At 40.1% G+C, this 25,705-nt stretch overlaps 1 protein-coding gene across 1 annotated transcript in view; it reads left to right on the top strand.

Moving 5' to 3' along the window:
• Nucleotides 1–25,705, top strand: part of HSPA14 (heat shock protein family A (Hsp70) member 14) — a 43,809-nt gene that overhangs the window by 14,064 nt on the left and 4,040 nt on the right. The window contains exons 9-12 of the mRNA XM_043563745.1: nt 747–902; nt 6,924–7,026; nt 23,377–23,589; nt 23,991–24,164. Of these exons, the coding sequence (XP_043419680.1) occupies nt 747–902; nt 6,924–7,026; nt 23,377–23,589; nt 23,991–24,164 (646 nt within the window). The remainder of the gene's footprint in view (nt 1–746; nt 903–6,923; nt 7,027–23,376; nt 23,590–23,990; nt 24,165–25,705) is intronic.

A 25,705-nucleotide genomic window follows, 5' to 3' on the forward strand; every position in this document is an offset into this window, starting at 1 on the left:
GGCAAGTTGTCCAGTACAGTGGGCTCGGATTTCTCATTTAGTGTGAGGGCCTGCCAGATGTTGAACTTCATGAACGTGGGTCTCAATTAAATTTCTTAATACCTCGGGTGCTGCTATTATGTCTAGATAAAGGAGTGTACAAGCACTTGAGGGCTCAATACCTTCTGAACAATTTTTAAAAGTTTAGATCTGATGAAGGTTACCTTATGTTACAGTCACATCCCAGTGAATTAGTGTCTTATGGAGTGTTTATTTAATTACTAATCTGCTATCACAAGCAGCATTTTGGTTTTGTTACTAGATATAATTATTCCATTCAAAATCAAGAGTCAAATAGATAAAGGTTCTATTTCGGACATTGCCAGTCTTAAAAAATATTTGGCTGAAATAGTATTTTCATCAGTTTGACTAAACTGACTAGGTAAAAAAAGTCTTGAAAAAGAGGTAATTACTTACTTGTTTCAAAAAGACCTATACTGGGGTGCCTGGGTGGCTCAATTGGTTATTATTATGGCCACAGAATAGAGCAGTTCTAAGTATCAAATATATTTGTTACTCATTTTTTTTAAGGAGGCCCTTCTTTTAATTGCAAAGAATTTTCTTCAGAGATTTTGGAGGGTTTGAAGCCTGTAGTAGCATCTGATATTAATATTAATGTATGGGCTTATTGTCCTAGTAGGCATTATCTACATAATTCTAAATGGCCTAGTAATTTTTAAACTTCAGAGACTATATTTTTAATCCAGATCCTTCAAACATGATGTGAGAGGGAACGCCCGAGCCATGATGAAGCTGATGAACAGTGCTGACATTGCAAAGCATTCTTTGTCAACCTTGGGAAGTGCCAATTGTTTCCTTGACTCATTATATGAAGGTCAAGATTTTGACTGCAATGTGTCCAGGTAAAACTGAATGAAGTCCAAAGAACTTTAAAAAACAAAATTCCAGGGGCGCCTGGATGGTTCGGTTGGTTAAGCCTCTGACTTCGGCTCAGGTGATGATCTCACAGTTGGTGAGTTCGAGCCCAGAGTTGGGCTCTGTGCTGACAGCTCAGAGCCTGCTTCCGATTCTCTGTGGCCCTCCGTTTCTGCCCCTCCCCGACTCATACTCTGTCTCTCTCTCTCTCTCTCAAAAATAAGTAAACATTTAAACAAACAAACAAACAAACAAAAATTCCAGTCCGGGGTGAGGCAATGCCCAGGTGGTGGGGCCGCTGCTGCCTCCCTCCAGTGCCGGGAGGGTTGGGAGAAGGAGCGGGAAGCCCATGGCACCTGCAATCAGGGCGGATCCTGAGCCTGCCCCTTCTGCGTCTGCTTTGCGCCCCCGTTCCCCTTGGTTCTGCGACCCTCCCGCCTCCTGCCTCCGCTTCTGGGCTCCTGGCCACGTTGGGCCAGCTGGGCGGCCCCGGTGAGCCCTGCAGGACAGGCCTGGCACTGGGTCGGGCCTCTGGCCCAGCATGCCTTTGTTTCTCCTGCCCCGCAGCGAGCCTACCGCCAGGCAGAACTTCGGAGCAAAACAAAGCCCCCCCCCCCCCCCCACGGAGGCGCTCCTGAGCTTGCTAAGTCGCCAGCCTAGAGCGGAGGGGACCAGCCTGCAGGGGTGGGAGGCCTGCCGGTGGGAGGCCGGGAGCTGCGAACCAGAGTGTTTCTGGTCTGTACAAGTTCCCCTGAGGCACTGAAGGACGACCTGGACCATGGGAGGGGAACAATCCCCGCTTCCCTTAAGCGTGCACTGACTTGGGCTTTGTTAAGTTGCAAACAACGTGCGGAATCGTTTGCCTACTTTGAGTTTGGGCGCAGTTCCTAGTGTTCTTGGGGCCCAGCGGGCATCCTGGTGCTTTAGACGCACTCCCAGGAATCCACAGAGTCTACCAGTTGGCCTTGGTACCCTCAGAGAGATCTCAGGACTTGCACAAAGACGCGGAACCTGGGGGCTTTGTGGTCTGGGCTCCACATCAGGAAACTGACAGACTTGGGCCTGGATAGTATTGCACTTGTGGGTGAATCACCCAAATCCAGTGCTTCTGGGCAGGCACCTGCTCTACTGATCCTGTGGGATGGCAGCCATCTGCCGTGGGCCTCCTGGAGTGTCCTTACGGATCAGTCCTTAGGAATGGTAGCTGTTGACCCATGGGCCTTCTGGGCTCTGTGTGCTCAGGTCTCTGCCTGGCCTGTGGAAGAGAGCTCTGATGGTCACTGGGCTCCCCACAGCCCAGGTCCAGGTGAGGTGGGCCTCTGCTTTTTCCTGAAGGACTGTCCTGTTCCCTGGGGTGACCAGCTTGTCTCCTGCCATCCTAGCTTTGTGTTCCTCAGTTTTTAGCAGCTAGACTTTGCATAAAGAAAGAATCGGCCAGAAATTTAAGGCTTTCAGGGCACAGACAAGGAGAATTCAGACAGTTTTCTGTGACTTGGAACCACATTATCAACCAGCCTGATCGCAGTACTGAGCCCCGGCGATGCCATGTGTTGTTTAGGTGGAAGAGGGGCAGCCCCTTTGGCCGGCAACACCCCCCCTTCCTCCTCCCACCTTACCTCATGTATTCAGTGCCTGGTTCAGGTTGATGCTGTCCTGTGAGCTCTGTGCTTGCTGGGCAGGGAATGTGGACAAGTTCAAGCCCTGGTCCCGAGGAATTCTCAGTCCCCTTTCCAAGGTGGTTCTGTCAGCTCGAGGCCTCATGGCCTGCGGGTGCTGCGCCTGTGGTTCAGGACACGGGCCTGAGATGCTTAGGGAGGCTCCAAGCCTTGGGGGAGCTGAGCCCAACTAAGTCCTGGAGAAGTGGGAGACAGTCTGCATAGAGTCCCTGGGGCACAGAGCAGCTGGAGTCCTTCCGCTCTGGGGAGGGACACTGTCCGGGAGAGATGACGCACTTGCTCCAAGAGGTGAGGGGGCTGCACCGGTCTGTAAGCAGGGGTCTGACCTTTTGTGGCACCGTCTGTGTGTGTTGGGTGGAGGTGGGGGCGCTCCACGACCGGCATCTGGGTGAAGGCTGACCCTAATTAGAATTCAGGATGGAGAGGCCAGGATGAACCCAGCCAGGCCCTGAATGCCTGCTGCGGAGCCAGGGCCCCATCCTGGTGGTAATAAAGAGCTTCCTAAGTTCAGGGAGCAGGAGGCGCCATTGTCTAAAATGTGGCTGGCAGGGTGTCTCTGGCAGGAGTGTGGGGGGAAGGGGGCCATGGGAAGCAGGCTAGCATTTCAGGTGTCAGTGTGACCAGGGCCCGGGAGCAAGACCTTGGAGGTATAAGGGAGTCGATGCAGAGGAATTTTGAGACTGTAAGGGCGTGAGGATGGGTCCTGAGAGGGATATGACAGCAGAGATGATATGGAAAAGGTGGTAGGAAATAGGATAGCAGAGTTGATGATACTGGACTGGTGTCATCTCACTTTTCTCCTGCCCAGCCTCTTCATTAGAGCCACCCATTTAAGAAAAACAAATTGTTTAATGACTTTATTAAAATATTCAAATACCATAAAAGTGTATAGTTCTGTGGACTTTTGTATATTCACAGACTTATGAAACTATTACCAGCCAGTATCTGTTTCTGGTTCTGCTTCTAGAACATTTTCGTTCCCAAAAGAAATTCTATACCCATTAGCAGTCACTTCCTGTTCCCACCACTCTCAACCTCTGGCAACCACCTATGTACTTTCCTTATGTTTTTGTCTACACTGGACATTTCACATAAAGGAAATCATATGGTATATGACCTTCCATGTTTGTTTTCCATCACTTAGCATGTTTTTAAGGATCGTTTATGTTGCAGTACATATCAATATTTTATTTCTTTATGTGATTCAGAGGCAGCCATTTTTAACTTAGTGTTTTTGGTTCCTTAGAGTTGTCTCCGTATTTCTAAATGAGAGATTTTCACCCTGATTCATGAAATTTACATGTACTCTATTGACTCCCTACAATGAAAGATGAAGAACAGTAGTTTCTTTACCATATTTAGGTTTTTCTTTTCTAAGTTAAAATAATGGATCAAGCAAATGTAAGATACTGAGGTATAAAATTATTAATAACGTCTCTACGTAACTTTATGCCTCCCCCTGGAGTAAAAATATGTGATGAAATCTCCCACGGTTTCGAAGCCGACTGGTGAAGTGCATCGCAAGTATGCTGTCTCCACATAGCAGCACGGCTGTCCCGGGGAGGCACAGGGCCTGAACCCCGTGGAGCAGAGTGGCGGTTGTCTGGCCTCAGAACTCCGTCAGCTGTGGTGTTGGCCGCGGTTATGTTATACAGTCATTTTCAGGGTCTGTAAAAGAATCAGCAGCGGGGCTAGGCTGAAAGGTGGGCCCTGAATCAGTCGCTTGGGGACAAAAGTTAGTTGTAATAAAATGCTGTGAAGAAGCCTTAATAACCACTGGGCTGCACCCTGCTGTTAATTTATAGAGGGTTCCTGAGAATTATTAGGGTTAATGCTGAGAAAATGGAGAATTAAAATAACAACAAGAACAAAATTCCAAATACATTTATATTTAGGTGTCATTTTCTCACCTTGGGTTTTTTTGTTCGTCCTTTTGAGATTTATTAGCCACCAGTAGAAGGAGAGCTCTCCCATGTTTACTTGTGAGGTGTAGTTCTTGTCAGACTAAATAACCGTTCCCAACGTTCCCAAAGTAATGACATCAGTTGTGATTGCTTGCGCTGCTATTTACAGCTACAAAGAGTAGTGTGTGAAAAAGCATCCTAGGTCTTTGAAAGAAAGGCTTAAATTGTTGCTTAAATTTGATGTGGGGCTTGCACGTGTTTCAATGGTATTTAACTTACTAGTGAACACAGTGTAGCAGGAGTCTAAGTAGTAGTACGTGTTAACTCCTCAAATCCCGGTAACAGCCCGTGAAGTAAGTAGTGGTCTTTTCCGTATTTTACACATGAGGAAGCTGAAACAGATGTCTCATTCTTGCCCAGAGCTCCAGAGTAAGAATGTGTAGTGTTAGCTACGGACTGGGCAAACTAGCTTAGTTTGACTCCTGACGTCCATACTGTCACTGTCATACTCTAGTGAAGATTCATGTCTATCTTGGTTTTGTTGGCTCTGGTCATCCATTGGCAACCTTTTTAAGTTTCGATGGTGTTCATGATATTTAGTGAACACAGGTTTAATGTATGTAAAATTGTTTTAAATTCCCTTATCTTTTACAGAACCCAAAATATTGGTTTCAAGTGACTATGCCTTTATCCGGAGAGAGTCCAAAGAGAGCACATTGCCCTATCATTTTGCCTGGCATGTTACTAACAGTAGTAATACCTACCAATGGTTCACTATTCAGACCTCTCAACAACCTAATAGGTAACTTGGAAACATAGTGAAAATTTCCAGAATTACAGTATTATTTTTAGGATTCTACTGACTGTATTTGGTTAAATTTACTCCTCATCTGGCCCTTAGAGTTTAGCTTCTTCACCCTCCTGGGCTTTCCTGAAGATTCTAGATCTGTGTGCCCAGCACTATAACCAGTAGCCAGTGGCTATTTAAATTTTAATTAATTAGAAATAAATCACAGTGGGAAAAGGAAGAGCAGTAAAAATTCAGGTCCTCAGTAGCACTAGCCACAGTTCAAGTGTTCAATAGCCTGACATGGCTGGTGGCTCATAGAAAGTTCTATTAGCACTGCACTAGCTCTTTTAAGAGAGATTTCAAACTATAGCCCCAAAGATAGAAAGGTATTAAATTGAACAGAAATCTCTTTGTGGGCAGAATGTTGTGTATTTTTTCTCTTTCTAGAATTTCTAACTTAGTACTGAGTTAGTCCAAGTTCTCAGTGTATGTTTGTTTATTACTGCTTATCTATTAGGAATGAAATAGAATTTGTAATGTTTCATTAAAGAAATTTTGCCTTTATCACAAAGATTTCAATGGTAAAGTATATTTCAGTATCTACAGATAGCACAAAAAATAAAAATCAGTTATCTGCATTTAAGCTTAGCATGAAATTAGGGAGTGCGTTTTTCATAAACATAGATTTTTAAAAATTTTTTTAAATGTTTTTATTTATTTTTGAGAGACAGAGACAGAGTACTAGTGAGGGGAGGGAGGGACAGAGAGTGAGGGAGACACAGAATCCAAAGCAGGCTCCAGGCTCTGAGCTGTCAGTACAGAGACCGATGCAGGGCTCGAACTCGTGGACCACAAGATCATGACCTGAGCTGAAGTCAGACGCTTAACCAATTGAGCCACCCAGGCGCCCCAAACATAGATCTTTCTTAAAATTATATGCTAGCATTCGAGCTTCTCAGAGCAAGAGAACTAAGTTTATGTACAGCATAGTCTCAGATTCCAAAAAAAAAAAAATAATGAGAAATAATCTTTTAAACTTTTAACATACAAAAATAGCAAAAGCTTGTAAATGATGGTTTGATTTGAATCTGTGGCTTTGTTGGGAATGCCATACACTGAGTATTTATTTATTTTTAGGTTTTTTTGAAAGCTTACAAGTAAGCCATGGGTAAGAATCTTCCAACTGAATTTGACATTGAATGCCTTCATACATTTGTAGATGAATAAATAATTCAGATGTTTTCTCCCTGTGGAGTTCACTGCTAGGTGTTAAATATCTTGTTCTGTTCACAAACCTGTTCTTTTTTTTTTTTTTTTTTTAAGTTTATTTATTTATTTTGAGCGAGGGAGAGAATATATGGGTGCGAGGAGGTGGGGAGAGGCAGAGAGAGGGAGAGAGAGAATCCCAAGCAGGCTCTGCACTAATGTAGAGCTCGAATCCACAAACCGTGAGATCATGACCTGAGCCGAAATCAAGAGTCAGAGGCTCAGCCGACTGAGCCACCCAAGTGCCCCTACAAACTTGTTCTTAAAACATCACATTAGGCTTTGGCATTACCCTTCACAAGAAAACTTGTTTCATTGTATTAAGCCTTTCTCCTTGCTTTTTCCTCTGTGTGTGTGTGTGTATGTTTACAGAGCAAGATTTGAACTTCTCTGTTCTCCACTTTTTAATAAATGTATAGAAGCAATCAGAGAACTCTTAGAACAAAGTGGACTTACAGCAGATGATATCAATAAGGTAATACTTTTATATTTTTCTTATTTATTTTAGGAGTAGTTTCAGACTTGGGATTTAGGAAATGGCCCCTTGGTACTAAGATAATATTTTTGTTAATTTAAATATTTTCTGAGCTGTGTTAATGAGCAAGGAAAATTGAATTTTTTATTATTGGCTCCAGTGGTAAATATTTACCAGTTTCCTAGCAAAAAAGAATAGTTCCTTTCCAATATGTATATATTTTTTTCAATGTTTATTTATTTTTGAGAGCGGGGTTGGGGCAGATAGCGAGGGACACAGAGGATCCGAAGCAGGCTCAATGCTGAGAGCAGAGAGCCGGATGTGGGCTTGACCCTATGAACTGTGAGATCATGACCCAAGCTGAAGTCAGATACTTAACTGACCGAGTCACCCAGGCACCCCTACAGAATATTTTTTAATATGTAAGCAAAAGCTGACAGGTATTTGCATGTTTTCTATGTGCCAAGCACGGCTTCTAAGTATTTTACATGGATTAACTCATTGAATCGTCACCAACAACACTATGAGGCAGGTGCTTGTATCTAGCCCCATTTTTTCAGTGAACGCACCGAGGTACAGAATGATGAGTAACTTCTGGGCGATCATGTAGTTAGCGGTTGAGCCAGGATTTTACACCGCATAGTTCCCAAGTTTGCTGTTAACTGTACACCAGACCGCTTTTCTCTGCTCGCATAAGAAAGTATTTTGAGACTTTCAAAAATATTCAAATCGTTAATATTTCCTGTTCCCCCAAGATTGTTTCTACTCCTTTAAAAAAAATACTCATAAAAGAAAATGCAGGAAATACCAAAAGGCAACCACTGTTGTATTTTGGAACATTTCTAACTAATCCAATCTGTACGATTTTGAATTTTATTTTCTTTATATAATATTATAACCAATTCCTTTCCCCATATTACTGTAGAATATTCATAACACAATTTTAAATAGATTCTTAATATGCTAGGAAGGGAAAGGCACCATAGATTATTTCATTGATCTATTGTGGACACTAGGTTGGGTCTCCCCCTCATCACCCAAAAGTGATGCCCACCTTTGAACATTGGCTTTTACCATATTTGGGGTGGATTCCTAATGTAAAATTATTGGGTTGAAGAGTATAAATAGTGTAAGACTACCTTTACCTTCAGTTACTTTCTAACAGAGTTGCATCATATGTAAATAACTTGGATTTAAATTTAAAAAGAAAAAGTTGCATTAACTAATACTCATTATCAGCAGTACCTAAAGACAGGCATTTTCCCTCCCTGACTCTGAGTCTTATCATTTAAAGAAAGAATTGTTGAAGAAAGATAGTCTGAGTATTTTATTGATACCAGAGGATTTTCTCTTAAATGTTTAATTTTGTGTTTCCTTCTGCCTAAATACTTCATTTTCTTTGCGTATTTATTTAAATCTTTGCGGTTTTTAAAAAATGTATTTATATAAATGCTTTACATAATCAGAATATTAACTGTAATATGCAGTATTATGTAGTAATATACTACAGTTTTCTTTAGGGTTGTTGTGAGGGTTAAGTGAAATATCGCGCGTACCATAATAAGTGATCGGTTAACCTAAGTTCTCTCCCTTCATTAACTGGTGATAGAGCCCTGACATTTAGATATCACGATATCACAAATGGTACAGTTCTCAATTGCCTGAATTCAGATCAAATACATTCCTTGGATAAAGAATGCTGTTAAAGATTCACTCACCAGATATTTCTAAAATACAAGTTTTCGAGAACTTCAAAAGGGAGTTGTCTCTAGTTTGTTGACCTTACAGGAACAAACAACCCCCAGCTGCAGGTGGGCAGCTGAAGGTGACTGTAGGTCTGTTGCTACAGCTGTTTTCTAAAACGGGCTTCTCATTCTGTGACCCCAGGCTGAAGGAGCGGCTATCTGGGACGGGCATTTCTCATGGCAGAGGGGAAAGGAGAGAGCTTGCGAGAACATGCACGGCTTTTAAAAAGCTTCTGCTTAGATACAGTGCGCTTCAGTGGACTCCCATTCCGTTGGCCACAGCTAGACACATGGCCAGGCCTGACAGCGGGGCCGGGACACGTACCCCAGCTGCGGAGAGGGCTGCAGCACCAGGGCAGTGGCAGTGGGTGTGGAGGGAAAATCCTCCTATGGAGAGGGAGGAGGGATTGACTGGACTTTTACATGCCTTAAAACAGTGAATGCTCACAGCAGCCCCACGAGGTAGGCATCATCGTCTCTGTGTTCAGATGAGGAAACCATGGTTTCCCAAGAGGTTAAGCACGTAAGTGCTGGAGCCGCCGTGAAACCGGGGCTGGAGCTCAGGCAGTCTGCCTCTGTGACCCGAGCTCTTTCTTCACTCCTCATTGCGCCCATCGCCTTTCTCATCCTCCTGTCTGCAGGTCTCTTCCCAGCAGGATTTGTTTCTGTCAGAGCACTCTTCTGATCTCTTGCTTGAGCAGGACATGCCTGGTTTCTGGCCTGTCCTTTAGTGTGGACACTTCCCCTTACTGACCCTGTTTCGGTGTCCCCTCCTGCCCGGCCGGACCCATACCTGGTCCAGGCCCCCCCTCTCTGAGTGTGGGAGGAGGTGCCGGTGGCCCCCTTCTGGCTTAGGGGAGGGCCTTGGGGACTCACTGCGTGTGTGTCCTCCCTACGGGTCCTCCTGCTTTCACACCTGTGCTTCCCCCTCACTTTCCGTGGTGCTCGCTGTTCCCAAGTCCTGAGCCACTTAGGGATTCTGAGAGTCAAACCGTCTTGCTTTCTCTGGTTTTCTCAAACTTCATCTAGTCTAAGACAGTTACCTCTTTTTTCCAGCTTCCAGATCTTGTTGAAATCCCAAACTCAAGATCTCGCTCTCATTTATTTTGCCATTATACACTTATATCTTCGATTTCTTTGTGGTCGGTTTTGTGGGCTTATGGAAGAGTACTTTGATGTAGTTAATCCTTCCATTTTAACCAAGCTCCCACATTCTACAGCTGCAACTTTAATAGCTACATAGTATTTTTTGGTATTGACATACCTTAATATATAAAACCAATTGTTTATTTTGGCTATGTAGGTTACTTTGGTTTTATAAACAACGCTCTTTGTGGCTCTGTGAGCATCCTTAACTCCTGCAGAATAAAATTTAGGAATAAATCCCAAATTTTAAAACTTTTAATATTCATTCCAAATTGCTCACCAAAAAACAATTTACTTTCTGAGTAGGTGTAAACATTCATTATTAATATTGCAATTTTTCAAAACTCCACTTATTTATACTTTCTTGAGAGAGCTTTAGAGTTATTTTTTAGCTTCTTATGTAAAATCCCACTGTGATTTCGTTAGTTTCATTAAGTCTTTAAAATAATTTGGGATGGTGGTGTAACTTCATGGTATTTTGTTTTCCTAACCATGAAGTTGATCTCTTCCTCTGTTCAGATCTTCTTAAAAATTACATTTCTCAATATTTACATTAAGTTATCACTATGTGTGCTGTGGAATTTATGGCTATTGTGTATGAGAGGTCTTCTGTATTTTTATTTTCTAATTTGTTTTTGCTATAAACAGAATACTTAATTGGATTTTCCTTATTTATCTTATATTTTGCCATGTCATGAACTCTTGGTATTTCTGTTTTCACAACGTCTTCTAAATTTCCTCGGCATACATTTAAATTCAATTTTCTAATTAATCTCCAACTAATTATTGAGCACACCTATTCTGGGCAAGCAGGTTTTAGGCTCTTAAGATATAGCAGTAAATGTAACAAAGTCTTTGCCAAAGTAGAACTTAACATGCTAGTAGGGATATTCTGGTAATACGTAAAGGAACATATAAAGAAAATAATGTCCAGGGGCGCCTGGGTGGCTCAGTCAGTTGAGTGTCTAACTTCAGTTTAGGTCATGATCTCACAGTTCATGGGTTTGAGCCCTGCGTCGGGCTTTGTGCTGACAGCTCAGAGCCTGGAGTCTGCTTCAGATTCTGTACCTCCCTCTCTCTCTGCCCCTGCTCCACTTGTGCTGTCTCTCAAACGTGAATAAAGGTTAAAAAAAAAAAAAGGTTTGTTTCTTTTTTTAAAGAAAAGAGTGCCCAGTTGGGATAACTGCTGTGAAGAAAAATAAAGCAGGATAAAGGCATAGCTATTGGCAAAGGGTGATTTTTCAGATAAGAGCTCCATCTAAGGAGGTGACTTTTTTTTTTAATTTTTAATGTTTATTTAGTTTTGAGAGAGAGAGAGAGAGAGAGAGCCAGCACGCACGAGCGAGTGGGAAAGGGGGAGAGAGGGAGGGAGACACAGAATCTGAAGCAGGCTCCAGGCTCTGAGCTGTCAGCACAGAGCCTGACACAGGGCTCGGTCTCACAAGCTGTGAGATCATGACCTGAGCCAAAGTTGGACGTTTAACTGACTGAGCCACCCAGGACCCCCTAAAGAGGTGGCTTTTGATGAGAGACCTGAATGGAGAAACCGGTTGTGTGCATATCTGCCAGTTTTACAAGCAGAGGGAACAGCAAGGCGAGAGCAAGCTTGTGTTTGAGGAGTAGCAGTGAGGGTAGCGGGTGGAACTGAGTGAACCAAGTGGTAAGGGAGATAGAGACCGGGATCACATCACAGTTTGGATGCCTCTGGCTTCAACGTAAAGAGTGCAGTGTGGCTGGACATACGAATCTGGATTTTAAGAGAGAGCTCTGAGCTGGAGACATACTTATCAGTGTCCGTGTGCACTTAGAGCCATGACTGGATGAAATGACCTATGAGATAGAGCCCCAACAGAGAAGACACCTCAGGACAGGGTCCAGGGGCTCTGGACATTTACAAGCCTAAAAGAGACCTAATGGTAGTGGCTTTAGGACTAGCCAGTGAGGAAGTATGAGACCCAAGAGACAAGTAAAACTGGGTAAGGGAGCAAAACATCAACTGTCCTGTGCTGCTGGAAGTCCAGCAGGTGAGGCCCGAGGATTGACCACTGACTGGGCTTGACAATATGCAAGTGACTGGTGCAGGTGGTTTTAGTGGAATTATGGAGAGAAACACGTTACTGGAGTGAGTTTAATATAGAATAGAAGGCAAGATCACGGACAGTCAAGTACAGAGAACTCTCGAGAAGTTTTGCTGTAAGGGCAGCAGGAAAATGGGCGGTAGCTGGGGTAGGCTGAGAGTTCTGGGAAAGGGCTGTACAGGAGTGGCAATACTTTTCTCTCACAAATATGTATCCCTCACTCTTTTTTATTAATTTGAGAGAGAGAATGAGAGTGTGTGCAAGTGGGGAAGGGGCAGATGGAGAGAGAGAGAGAGAGAGAGAGAGAGAGAGAGAGAGAGAGAGAGAATCTTAAGCAGGTTCCACACTCAGTGCAGAGCCTAATGTGGGGCTTGATCCCATGACCTTGGGATCATGACCTGAGCCAAAATCAAAGAGCACTCAACCAACCGGCTGAGCCACCCAGGTGCCCCCCCTCACTTTTTTTTTTTTTTTTTTAATTTGGTTGCCTTGGTCAGAACGTCCTTCTTTTGTTCTCTTTTTAGTAGGGATATTATTATTAGTCTTTTTAACAAAAAATGTGATTATTGATACTTGGGTTGAAATAGATTCTCTTGGGGCGCCTGGGTGGCTCAGTTGGTTAAGCGTCCGACTTCAGCTCAGGTCACAAGCTTACAGTCTGTGAGTTCGAGCCCCGCGTCGGGCTCTGGGCTGATAGCTCAGAGCCTGAAGCCTGCTTCGGATTCTGTGTCTCCCTCTCTCTCTGCCCTTCCCCACTCATGCTCTGTCTCTCTCTGTCTCAAAAATAAATAAAAACATTTAAAAAAAAATTAAAAAAAAAAGAAATAGATTCTCTTTCTCATATTAAGTATTTTTCTTCCTATTTTTAAAAGGGTTTTAATAGGTGGTGAGTCCTTACAAATGTATTTTTGGATACCTCCAAAACAATCTTATGGCTTCTCTTACATTTGTCTTAAAGTTATATGATATATTACTGATAATTTTCTAATGTGGATCTGTCATTGTATTCCTGGGACAGACCTCATTTGATTATGAAGAATTCTTCTTTTAATATATTACTTACTTTCCTGTGATAATGTATTTATTATTTTCACTTTATGTGAAGTTAGCAGGCGCTTGGGTGGCTCAAGTCGGTTGAGCGTCCAACTTCGGCTCAGGTCATGATCTCACAGTTCGTGGGTTCGAGCCCTGCATCAGGCTCTGTGCTTGCTCAGAGCCTGGAGCCTGCTCAGATTCTGTGTCTCCTTCTCTCTCTGCTCCTGCCCCGCTCACACTGTCTCATTCTGTTTCTCAAAAATAAATAAATGTAAACAAAATTTTTTTTTTTTAAAACAAAACTCCTGAGAGTGGCACCAGGGTGGCTCAGTCAGTTAAGCGTCTGACCCCTGATTTCAGCTCAGGTCATAATCTCACAGTTTGTGAGTTTGAGCCCTGCATAGGGAGCCTGCTTAAGATTCTCTCCCTCTTCTCTGCTGCTCCCTGTTCATGCTCTCTCTCTCTCTCTCTCTCTCTCTCTCTCTCTCTCTCAAAAATGAAAAAATAAAATAAAAATAAATAATACTTCCAAGAGACGCTCAATACGGGTGTATAGGAATGTGACTTTAGGTTGCCACTTTAATATCTGTAAGTTTAATCCTTTTGGCTCAAGTGCTTGCTTAGAATGACAAAATACCATGATATATCTGATTCATTTACTCAACATAATACCTTCTAAGCCAAAACTTCCAGCACTTTAGCTCCCTTTTATGCCAAAGTAATACAATCCTACACAGTGTTCTTCAGGAAAGAGGCTAATATTACTTTCCTTTAATTCATAGCCTGAGGCACTGTGTGGGAGAGGTTACCCGCTCAAGCAGTTGCAGGGGCCAGGAGTGAAAGTGAGTCACGTTGTCAGGTATAGGAAAAGACAGCTGCAAGAAATTATCAATCTGAACTCAGTATAAAAATATACAAGGTTACATTTTAAATTCCAGCTTGAAAAACATAGCAAATTGACAAATAGAAGTATTTAATAATTAATGCTTCTTCTTTCACAACAAATTTCTCCAGATTTGGAACCTGAAACCCCTTTTCTTCTGTTCCACGATGTCAGTGTCAGATCTTACATTTTGAGTTAATGTTTGATATGGAACTCAACGTTAGATCCTTCAGAAGTAATATTTCAATTTTTTTCATTTTCATCATGAAAAATATCTACTCACAAAATAGGTTTCTCTAAACAAAGATAGAATCTTTGTACAGTGGTTTTTAAATATATAATTAGCATAACTACTCCAAAGATATATGTAGAATTCTAAAATCAATCTTTGAGGCATCTGGATGGCTCAGTCAGTTAAGCATCTGACTCTTTTTTTAAAGAGAGAGAGAGAGAAAGAGAATCCCAAGCAGGCCCTGCACTGTTAATGCAGAGCCCAGCATGGGGCTCAAACTCAGGAACCATGAAATCATGATCTGAGCCAAAACCAAGAGTTGGACGCTTAACCAACTGAGCCATCCAGGCGCCCCAAGTATCCGACTCTTGATCTCAGCTCAGATCTTGATCTCAGGGTCATGAGTTCAAGCCCCACCTTTGGCTCTTTGCTGGGCATGAAGCCTACTGAATAAATGAATGAATCATTGAATCAATCTTTAACCACATAATGTGGGGAATATGATTTTACGTTGTCATTTTCATATCTGTAAATTAAGTTCAACACAAGAAAGTGTGTCAGGTCCCTTGCAAAGTGAGTAGTCCAAAGTATTCATTTCTCTAGGAGCCAGCAAATTGAATCTTTTATAGGGAACAAAAGTATTGGTAGTGTTTATGTAGAATGTCAGTTAGAAAGACCTTTGATCTATCATACCTGATGCACCAGTGCTGAGATTTCTCTCACAGATGGTATGAAAAAAATCCATTCTTTCTACACATAAACTATATGAATATCTTTTAAGTTCTATATATACCACAGTTAAGCTGCCTGATGGCCACATAGACTAGCAGGTTGACTGTACCATACCATTCTTCAAAAGGAAATACGTTCCCCACCATTTTTCTTGAAACCTGTAATCCTCATGTTCTTTCTTTCATCTTTCTACTAGATTGAAAAATGGGTTTGATTTTTATTTATTTTTGAGAGAGAGAGACACACAGATCACGAGCGGGGGAGGGGCAGAGAGAGGGAGACAGGGAATCTGAAGCAGGCTCCAGGTTCCAAGCCTGTCAGCACTGAGCCCTATGTGGGGCTCGAGCTCACAAACTGCGAGATCATGACCTGAGCCTAACCCGGACGCGTAACTGATTGAGCCACCCGGGTGCTTCAGTTTTTAATTTACATGTTTTATAGACCTATTTCATGATGACTTACTTCTTAAGTTTTTAACATATGACTTTATATAATCTTTTTTTTTTTAATTTTTTTTTTTAACGTTTATTTATTATTGAGAGACAGAGAGACACGGAGCCTGAGCAGGGGGGCAGAGAGAGGGGAGACACAGAATCGGAAGCAGGCTCCAGGCTCTGAGCTGTCAGCACAGAGCCCGACACGGGGCTCGAACCCACGAACTGCGAGATCATGACCTGAGCCGAAGTTGATCGCCCAACCAACTGAGCCACCCAGGTGTCCCTGACTTTGTATAATCTTATAATTTTTTTTTATGTATGTTTTGATACTAAAATTTATTTTTTTAATGTTTGTTTATTTTTGACAGAGACATTGAGCAGGGGAGAAGCAGAAAAAGAGAGAGACAGACAGTCAGAATCCCAAGCAGGCTCTGAGTTGTCAGTGCAGAGCCTGATGTGGGGCTTGAATTCACAAATCATGAGATCATGACCTGAGTCAAAACCAAGAGTGGGACGCTTAACCAACTGAACCACCCAGGCGCCCCTTGATACTAAAATTTAAGAGTATACAGAAGTTTTTGAAATTAAAACCAGCCAGTTTCTCTATTTTTTATTTTTTGCTTTTTGAGTGTTTCTGTTTTTCCTTTACTAGATTTGACAGATAATTTGTTGTGTGTGTGTGTGTATGTTTGTTTGTTTGTTTTTTGCTCAAACTTGTGTTACTACTATCCCAAGAAAAACTTCTTTAGATTTTTTCAGGTCATGTTTTTCTCTTCTCTAATTGGTTTATTTCTGATTTTTTCCTATTTCTTCCAGTCTTTTTAGGACACTTGTATTATTTTCCTAAATTCCTATACTGAATGCTAATTTATTTTTTTCATTTATTCTTTTCCCTAATAAAAAAGGTAACTACAGTTTTACTACTTAATAGCTTTGGTTTTATTCCACAGGCTTTGACAGATTTTATTGTTTTCACATTTTCAGAATAATCTGTGATATTTTTTATTTTCTTCTTTGTTGTTTAAATTCATGTTTTTAATACCCAAGTAGTTAAGGTAGTTTGATTTTCCTTAACAGCAGTTTTATGAAATTACTGTGAAAGTTATATTTGAAAAGCTTTTGGTAAGAGAAGTTATTTATGTTCTGAGTGTATGTATTTTGTACTAAAATTTAAGTCACAAAAGAAATCTACAGACTAGGTATTTAAAGAATTTATTTAAATTAAAACTTGCTGGTTACCATCAGCATTAATAGTAACACATTGTTAGTATTTGTTATTTTTTTGTTTTTATTATTTTTTAAATTAATTTACATCCAAGTTAGTTAACATATAGTATAATAATGATTTCAGGAATAGAATTTAGTGATCTGTCACTTATATATAACACCCTCCTTAATGCCCCTTTCCCATTTAGCCCTTCCCCCCCCCACCCAAAACCCCTCCAGGCACCCTCATTTTTTTCTGTGTATTTAAGAATCTCTTATGGGTTTGTCTCCCTCCCTGTTTTTATATTGTTTTTGTTTCCCTTCCCTTATGTTCATCTGTTTTGTATCTTAAATTCCACATATGAGTGAAGTCATATATTTGTCTTTCTTTGACTAATTTTCCTTAGCATAATACACTCTAGTTCCCTCCATGTTGTTGCAAATGGCAAGATTCCATTCTTTTTGATCACAGAGTAATACTCCATTGTATATATATATATATACCACATCTTCTTTATTCATTCATTGGTCAGTGGACATTTGGCCTCTTTCCATACTCTGGCTATTGTTGATAGTGGTGCTATAAACATTGGAGTACATGTGCCCCTTCGAAACAGCCTTCCTGTATCCTTTGGATAAATACCTAGTAGTGCAATTGCTGGGTCATAGGGTAATATTTTTTACTTTTTTAAATGAAAATTCCAAAAGCCAAGATTTTCTAGTTTGATTTTTTTTTTTTTTTTGCATAGCGTCACTTAATTGCTTATTAATAAGGCTTTTTGAAATTGACTATGAGAAATTTGAAAGGGCATATTTTACATTTTTATTCTCATAGTGCTTATCTGGGATCATAACATTTTAGAGAAGACTTTTATGTTTACTTATCTCCCAAACTTTTAGGGAAGTCTTAGGGAACTTTGCCAAGGCAACCCTGCTTTTCTTTTTTTCTTGGTATCATTCAGCTGATGTTCCTCATGCCCTCACCTGGAGATCAATATGGTATTATTCATCAATTCACACCTAGTGTTAAAGAGACCTGGTTTTCATCAGTGGATCCTTTTGTCTAAAAAGACTTCGAAGGGGCGCCTGGGTGGCGCAGTCGGTTAAGCGTCCGACTTCAGCCAGGTCACGATCTCGCGGTCCGTGAGTTCGAGCCCCGCGTCAGGCTCTGGGCTGATGGCTTGGAGCCTGGAGCCTGTTTCCGATTCTGTGTCTCCCTCTCTCTCTGCCCCTCCCCCGTTCATGCTCTGTCTCTCTCTGTCCCAAAAATAAATAAACGTTGAAAAAAAATTTTTTTTAAATAAAAAAAAAAGACTTCGAAGTCAGAAGTGGTTATTGATGATTTCCCTTCTTGGGGCTACCTATTTATTCAATATTCTGAATGCTTCTGGAGTTATAAGTGTTAAATGTATGAACTAATAAGGAAATTAAAGTTATTTATAAAGGAGTAATTTTATTCAGCTCTACTGAGGTGTGATTGACAAAAACAATCGTAAGATATTCCTAGCAAACAGTGTGAGATTTGTTAGATGTATACACTGTGAAAGGATTCCCACTGTGGAGTTAATTAACACATATCTCATACCATGTTTTTACCTTTTTGAGTCAGGGGTGAAAACACTTAAGTTTGCTTTCTTAGCAAATCTCAGTTATGTAGTATGATTATTATCAACTATAGTCACCATGTTATACATTAGATCCTCAAACCTTATTCACTTACAACTGAAATTTTGTACCCTTCTACTAACCTCTCCCTATTTCCCCCATGCTCCAGTTCCAACCACTTTTCTGCCTTCTTTATGAGTTTGACTTTTTTTTCTCAGTTTCCACATATGAGTTGACACCATGCAGTATTTGTCTTTCTCTCTCTGGCTTATTTCACCTCACATACTGCCTTCCATGTTCACTCATGTTGTTGCAAATGACAGGATTTCCTTTTTTTTTTTTTTTTTAGCTGAATGATATTGCATTGTGTTTATATATATACCACATCTTTACCCATTCATCCATCAACAGACACTTAGGATATTTCTATACCTTGGCTATTGTGAATAATGCTGTAATCATCGTGAGAGTACAAATATCTCTTTGAGGTAGTGATTTCATTTCCTTTGAACATATACTCGTAAGTAAGATACCTGCATCATATGGTAATTCTGTTTTTTTATTTCTTGAGGAATTTGCAAACTGTTTTCCATAGTGGTTATATCAGTTTACATTCCCAGCAGTGTACAGGGGTTCCCTTTTGTCTATATTTTTGTCAGTACTTGTTATCTTCTGTGTTTTTGATGAGAGTCACCATAACAAGTGTGAGGTGATACCTCATTGTGGTTTTGATTTTCATTTGCCTGATGATTCGTGATGTTGAGCATCTTTTCATGTGTCTCTTAGCTACCTGTATATCTTCTTCAGAAAAATGTCTCTTCAGGTCCTTTGCCCATTTATTTTTTTTTTGATCAAGTTGCTTTTTTGCTGTTGACTTTATGACTTCCTGGTATATTTTGCATATTAACCCTTTTCCAGATAAGTGGTTTGGAAATATCTCTTCCCTTTTTATGGGTTACCTTTTCATTTTGTTGATGGTTTCTTTTGTTATTCAGGAGCTTTTCAGTTTGGTATAGTACTGCCTGTTTATTTTTGGTTTTATTGCCTTGGCTTTAGCTGTCAAATCCAAAAATCTCATTGCAAAGACCAGTTTCAAGGACCTTCCTCCCTATATTTTCTTCTGAGAGTTTTATAGTTTCAGGTCATAATTCCAGTCTTCAATTTGAGTTATTTTTTGTGTGTGGTGTAACATAGTGGTCCAGTTTTATTTTCTTGCATGTAGATGTCCACTTTTCCACATTCCATTTATTAAGGAGACTGTCCTTTCTCTGTTGTATATTCTTGGTTCCTTTGTTGAAAATTAATTGACCATATATGCGTAGGTTTTTTACTGGGCTCACTGTTCTTTTCTGTTGATCTGTGTGTCTGCTTCTATGCCAATACCATTCTGTTCTGATTACTGTGGCTTTGTAATGTATTTTGAAATGAGGAAGTGTGATGCTCCAGCTTTGTTCTTTCTCAAGATTGCTTTGGCTGTTTCGGGTCTTTTGTGGTTCCATGTGAATTCTAGGATTGTTTTTTCTATTTCTGTGAAAAATGCTATTGAAGTTTTGATAGAGATTGCATCGAATCTGTATGTAGATCACTTTGTGTAATATGGACAAATACTACAAATGCAAATGGACAAATATAAATATTTTAATAATATTAATTCTTCCAATCCATAAACATGGAATATCTTTCAACTTATTTGTGTCTTCTTCAATTTCTTTCATCAATATCCTTGTAGTTTTCAGTGTACAGATCATTCACTTCCTTGGTTAAATTTATTCCTAAATACTTTATTCTTTTTATTGCTTTTGTGAATGGGATTGTCTTCTTAATTTCTCTTTCCAATAATTTGTTGTTAGTGTACAGAAAATAATTTAATTTTTGATAACTATAAACTTACTATTGCCATTTGTTAATTGTTTTCTATTTTGTAGCTCATTTGTTCCTTTCTTCCTTTTGTTCTTTCTTTGTGATTTGATGACTTTGGTTTTACTGGTATGCTTTGATATCTTTATCTTTTGTTGTATCTATTATAAGTTTTGCTTTGTGGTTACCATGAGACTTACATAAAACATCTTGTAGTTATAATAGCCTATTTGAAGCTGATAATAACTTCAACACATGTGAAATCTCTACATTCTTGCACTCCTTCACATTTTATGTTTTCGACATCACCGTTTACATCTTTTTATATTACTTGTCCATTATCAAATTATTGTAGTTACTGTTATTTTTGTCTTTGTTTTTTAACCTTCATACTAGAGTTACAACTGACTTATCCTTTACCATTACAATATTAGAGTATTCTGAATTTAACCACAGTTGGCCCTTCCTTGAACAACACAGGTTTGAATTGCACAGATCCACTCATAGGTGGATTTTTTTTCAATAAACACAGTGCAGTACTGTAAGTGTATTTTCTCTTCTTCATGATTTTTTAAAAAATTTTTTTTAATGTTTCTATTTATTTTTGAGACAGAGAGAGACAGAGCATAAGCAGGGGAGGGGCAGAGAGAGAGGGAGACTCAGAATCCAAAGCAGGCTCCAGGCTCCGAGCTGTCAGCCCAGAGCCCAATGCAGGGCTTGATCTCACACACCGCGAGATCATGACCTGAGCCAAAGTTGGACGCTCAACCGAGCCACCCAGGCGCCCCTCTTCATGATTTTCTTAATAACATTTTCTTTTCTCACGCTTACTTTATTGTAAGAATATAGTATGTAATACATATACAAAACATGTGTTTACCGACTGTGTTAATGGTAAGGCTTCTGGCCAACAGTAGGCAATTAATAGTTAAGTTTTGGGTTAGTCGGATGTTGTACGTGGATTTTCAACTATGCATGGGATCAGTGTCCCTGACTCTCTAATTGTTCAAGGTCAACTGTATATATTTACCATTACCAGTGGTTTTATAGTTTCATATGCTTTCATGTTATTAATCAACATTCTTTGAAGGACAGCTTTGCTGGGTAGATTATTCTTGGCTGACAGGTTTTTCTCTTTCAGCACTTTGAATATATCCCTCCTGGTCTCCAAGATTTCTGTTGAAATATCTGCTTATCATCTTACGGGAGTTCCCTTGTAACAAGTTGCTTTTCTCTTGGGGCTTTTAAGATTCTCTCTTTGTCTTTAACTTTTGACACTTTCATTATAATGTGTCTCATTGTGGATCTCTTTATTCATCTTATTTGGTAATTTTTGTGCCTATTGGATCTGGATCTTTCTTTCCCCAGGTTAGGTAAGTTTTCACCCTTTTTAATAAGCTTTCTGCTCCTTTTTCTTTCTTTTTTTCTTCCGGGGCCCCTATAATATGTGTGTTAGTGTGCTAACTGTTGATCCTGTAAGTCCCTTAAGCTATCTTAATTCTTTTTCATTTTTTTTTTCTTTTTGCTCCTCTGTTTAGATGAATTCCTCTATCCTGTCTGTGAGTTCACAGATCCTTTCTTTCATTTGGTATAGTCTGCTGTTGAACCCCTGTATGGAATTTTTCAGTTCAGTTATTGTATTCTTCAGCTCTGTGATTTCTCTTTGGTATTTTGTTAACATTTTCTGTATTTTTGTTAAAATTCTCATTTTATTTATGCATCACTCTCCTGACCTTAGTGATCATCTTTATTACTCTTATTTTTAACTCTGTTGGGAAAATCACTTACTTTTGTTTTATTAAGATAGGTTTCTGAATAGAATTCTTTTGTTATTTTGTTTGGAATACATATATTGACTGTCTATATTGGTTTCTGTGCATTACATAAAACCGTCATCTCTTCCAACCTAGGTACACTGGACTTACATAGGAAATGAACTTTGTCCATCAGCCCAGCCTAAGTTCCTGGTTGCCTCTCAAACCTTTATGCCTAAGCTGCCATTCCTGTTCTTAGCGGCTCTCAGTGGTTGACAGTGTGCCAACCACTGTAAGTGTCCCAAAGAGGAGGATCGTAGTCAGGACTTCCATACCGGCTGATTGGAAGCCAAACTCTCAGGTGGCACCTGGGAAGTATGCAGTTAAACCTCTTCCAGGAAGAAATTGGAAAATGGGTATTTTTGCCTGGCTCTGTCTGTGCTGAGCCCAGGTATCTAGCCACGGGGCACGGGGTGCTGCTTCACTGATTTAAAAACTGCTTCTTTGTTTTGGATAGTCCTGTGGGACTCATGAATGCCAGCCCCTCTGACTGGCAGAGCTGGGTGATTTGGAGCCCCATCCCCTCACATGACAGCCATAAAAGTTGGGGTGCTAGATGTGTGGACAAGCTCATAAAGGAGCAATTTTATATAAAGTTCTTTAGAGACAACGTATTTAATCAGATGGCACCAAGAGCTTAAAATGTATTTGTATAAAACATCTTCTTCCTCAAGAAAATTTAGTATTCTTCCATGGTGAAGACAGATTGTCACAAAAATGCTGTAAGATTTATGCAAACATTTTTTTTTAATTTTTTAATGTTTTTATTTATTTTTGAGACAGGGAGAGACAGAGCATGAGCAGGGGAGGGGCAGAGAGAGAGACACACACAGAATCCAAAGTAGGCTCCAGGCTCTAAGCTGTCAGCACAGAGCCCGACGCGGGGCTCGAACTCACAGACTGTGAGATCGTGACCTGGGCCAAAGTCGGACGCTTAACTGACTGAACCACCCAGGCACCCCACAAACATTTCTTTTAGAAGTACTGGAATAATACAAAGTATTAATATATTTCCTGTTTAAATGAGATTTATGGTTAAGCCTCATATGCCCAAAATTACTCACGAGCCACGTGTATGTGGCTGTACTGTACTTCTAATGTGTGGTGAGATTGCTCCTTTTTATTTTAAAAAAAATTTTTTTTTTTTTAACATTTATTTATTTTTGAGACAGAGAGAGACAGAGCATGAATGGGGGGAGGGCCAGAGAGAGAGGGAGACACAGAATCTGAAGCAGGCTCCAGGCTCTGAGCTGTCGGCACAGAGCCTGATGCGGGGCTCGAACTCACGGACCGTGAGATCGTGACCTGAGCGAAGTCGGACGCTCAACCGACTGAGCCACCCAGGCGCCCCGAGATTGCTCCTTTTTCAATTTTGTGGTTTATGAGTAAAGAATTTGTTAAATACCAACAATATATTAAATATATATTTATATGTATTTTAAGCACAATATAATGTATGATAAAATAGGGCTTGTATTTACCATTATATGTGGTAAAGATGGCTGAACCTATAACACTTAATTCTGAGAAACAACCATTGTTCTAAAAGTAAAAACCTAAAAATTATTTTTATTTTCTAGGTTGTTCTTTGTGGAGGGTCTTCTCGCATCCCAAGGCTACAGCAGCTGATTAAAGATCTTTTCCCAAATGTTGAGCTTCTGAATTCTGTCCCTCCTGATGAAGTCATCCCTATAGGTGCAGCTATAGAAGCAGGGATTCTTACTGGCAAAGAAAACCTTTTAGTCGAAGAGTCTCTTAAGATAGAGTGTTCAGCCAAAGATATTTTAGTTAAGGTATGTTTAGCTTTTCTTTACTTTTCCATAAAAGTAGTATAAATTTATTGCCATAGTTATTTATATATACCATGTTTTTACAGTAAAACCTTGTATACTGGTAAAAATTTTAAATTTACATTTATAATTTTACGTTTAATGAGTTTCTTATGTTCTTTAAGTTAGCATTTACCTAGCATGTTAATTTCTTAATTGTAATTTTAATCAGAAGCTTCACATACAGATAGAGGGATACATGTTTCAATTTATTGTTAAGTGAAGTAGGTTGGGATTCAGGATCATTTCTGTGTTCTTTGCCTATGTTGTCAGTCAGGAATAAGTATTACATTTATAATAGGAATGGCTTTATAATTGTAATGGTAAATATCAAAGGATACGTATATTATTTTTCTGCTTATCAGGGAGTCGATGAATCAGGAGCCAAAAGCTTCACAGTACTGTTCCCATCAGGGACTCCTTTGCCAGCTCGAAGACAACACACATTACAAGCCCCCGGAAGTATATCTTCAGTATGCCTTGAACTCTATGAGTCTGAGGGGAAAAACTCTGCAAAAGAGGAAGACAAGTTCGCACAGGTGAATACATAAAATTAGACAATGAATTAGTCATGTGAAGCTGCTTAACTTTTCCTTCTGCATTAACTCAACTTAATATCTATTAACATAAAATGTATATAGGGTATCTAACACATTTTTATGAATGAATTCTTACTTTTTAAAATTTTTATTTATTTTTAATTTTTTTAATATTTTAGGTTTTTTTTAAGTTTATTTATTTTGAGAGAGAGAGAGAGAGAGACAGCACCAGTAGGGGAAGGGCAGAGATAGGATCTCAAGCACACTCTGCACTACCAGCATGGAGCCCAATGTGGGGCTTGAACTCACGAAATTGGGAGATCATGACCTGAGCCGAAAAGAAGAGTCTAATGCTCAAACAACTGAGCCACCCAGGAGCCCCTACTTACTTTTTTAAAAATTTTATTTATTTATTTTGAGAGAGAAGGAGCGTGAGTGGGGAGGGAGGGAGAGAGGGAGAGGGAGAGGGAGAGGGAGAGGGAGAGGGAGAGGGAGAGGGAGAGAGAGAGAGAGAGAGAGAGAGAGAGAGAGAGAATCCCAAGCAGGCTCTGCACTGTCGGTGCAGAGCCCCACACAGGGCTCAAACTCAAAAACTGGGAACTGTGAGATAGTGACCTGAGCTGAAACCAAGAGTTGGGTGCCTAACCTGCCGAGCCACCCAGGAGCCCCACTACCTAGAGAAGAAATAAGCAATTTTAATTTCAAAAAGTCACAAGAAAATAAAATACAATATGTATTTTTTTCTGTTTATCTTTGTACTCTTGGCCCTCCTTGGTAAAATGTAAGCAGTAGGGAAAATGATTTTTTTGTTTACTACGTGCCACGTGCTGATTAGGCAATTTACAAACCTAATCTCAAAGTGCTGTGAGATAGACATTATTATGGTCATTTTATAGATGACTGAAAAACAAGCTCATGGCAATAAATACCTTGTTCTTCTCCTGGTTGAGCTAAAATTTATCCTCAGTTGGTTTTATTCCTGGCGCTTGCTCTTGCCATTATTACCATTCTGCCTCTGATACAGACACCTTTGCTTTTTCAAAATACCACATTCCTATTTCATACTATAGAGTCCTCTGCATCCTTTAATAGGAATGAAATGGAGCCACATTATCTGCTTAGAAACATGCCCCCCAAATATAATTACATTAAAACACACATACAAAGACGGCAGAGCTTTATTTACAGTATGATGTCATTTGTGTTTAAATAAAAAGTTTGAGAGCATGAGTGTGTGTGAGGGAGGTGGTGTTTGTGACGGTGTGTGTATAAATATCCAAGCATAGATAGAGAAAATATCTATAAGTATTTCAACTATATTTAGGAAATCTAACAGTGGGTAGATTTGAAGGTACCAAGAGGGTTTCTTTTTTCTTTTTTTACTTGTTACCACTTTGTACTGAGTCTTTAACAAGCAGCACAGGACCTGAGCATGAAATACTTCTATAGTGAAAAACAAATGTGGGTAACTGAAGAGAACGTGTAGTGTCTTCAGCATTATATCTATTCTCTGATTTCAACGAAAGAATGATGAAAACACA

Source organism: Prionailurus bengalensis, chromosome B4 (assembly GCF_016509475.1).
Source record: "Prionailurus bengalensis isolate Pbe53 chromosome B4, Fcat_Pben_1.1_paternal_pri, whole genome shotgun sequence".
Taxonomy (NCBI): Eukaryota; Metazoa; Chordata; class Mammalia; order Carnivora; family Felidae; genus Prionailurus; species Prionailurus bengalensis.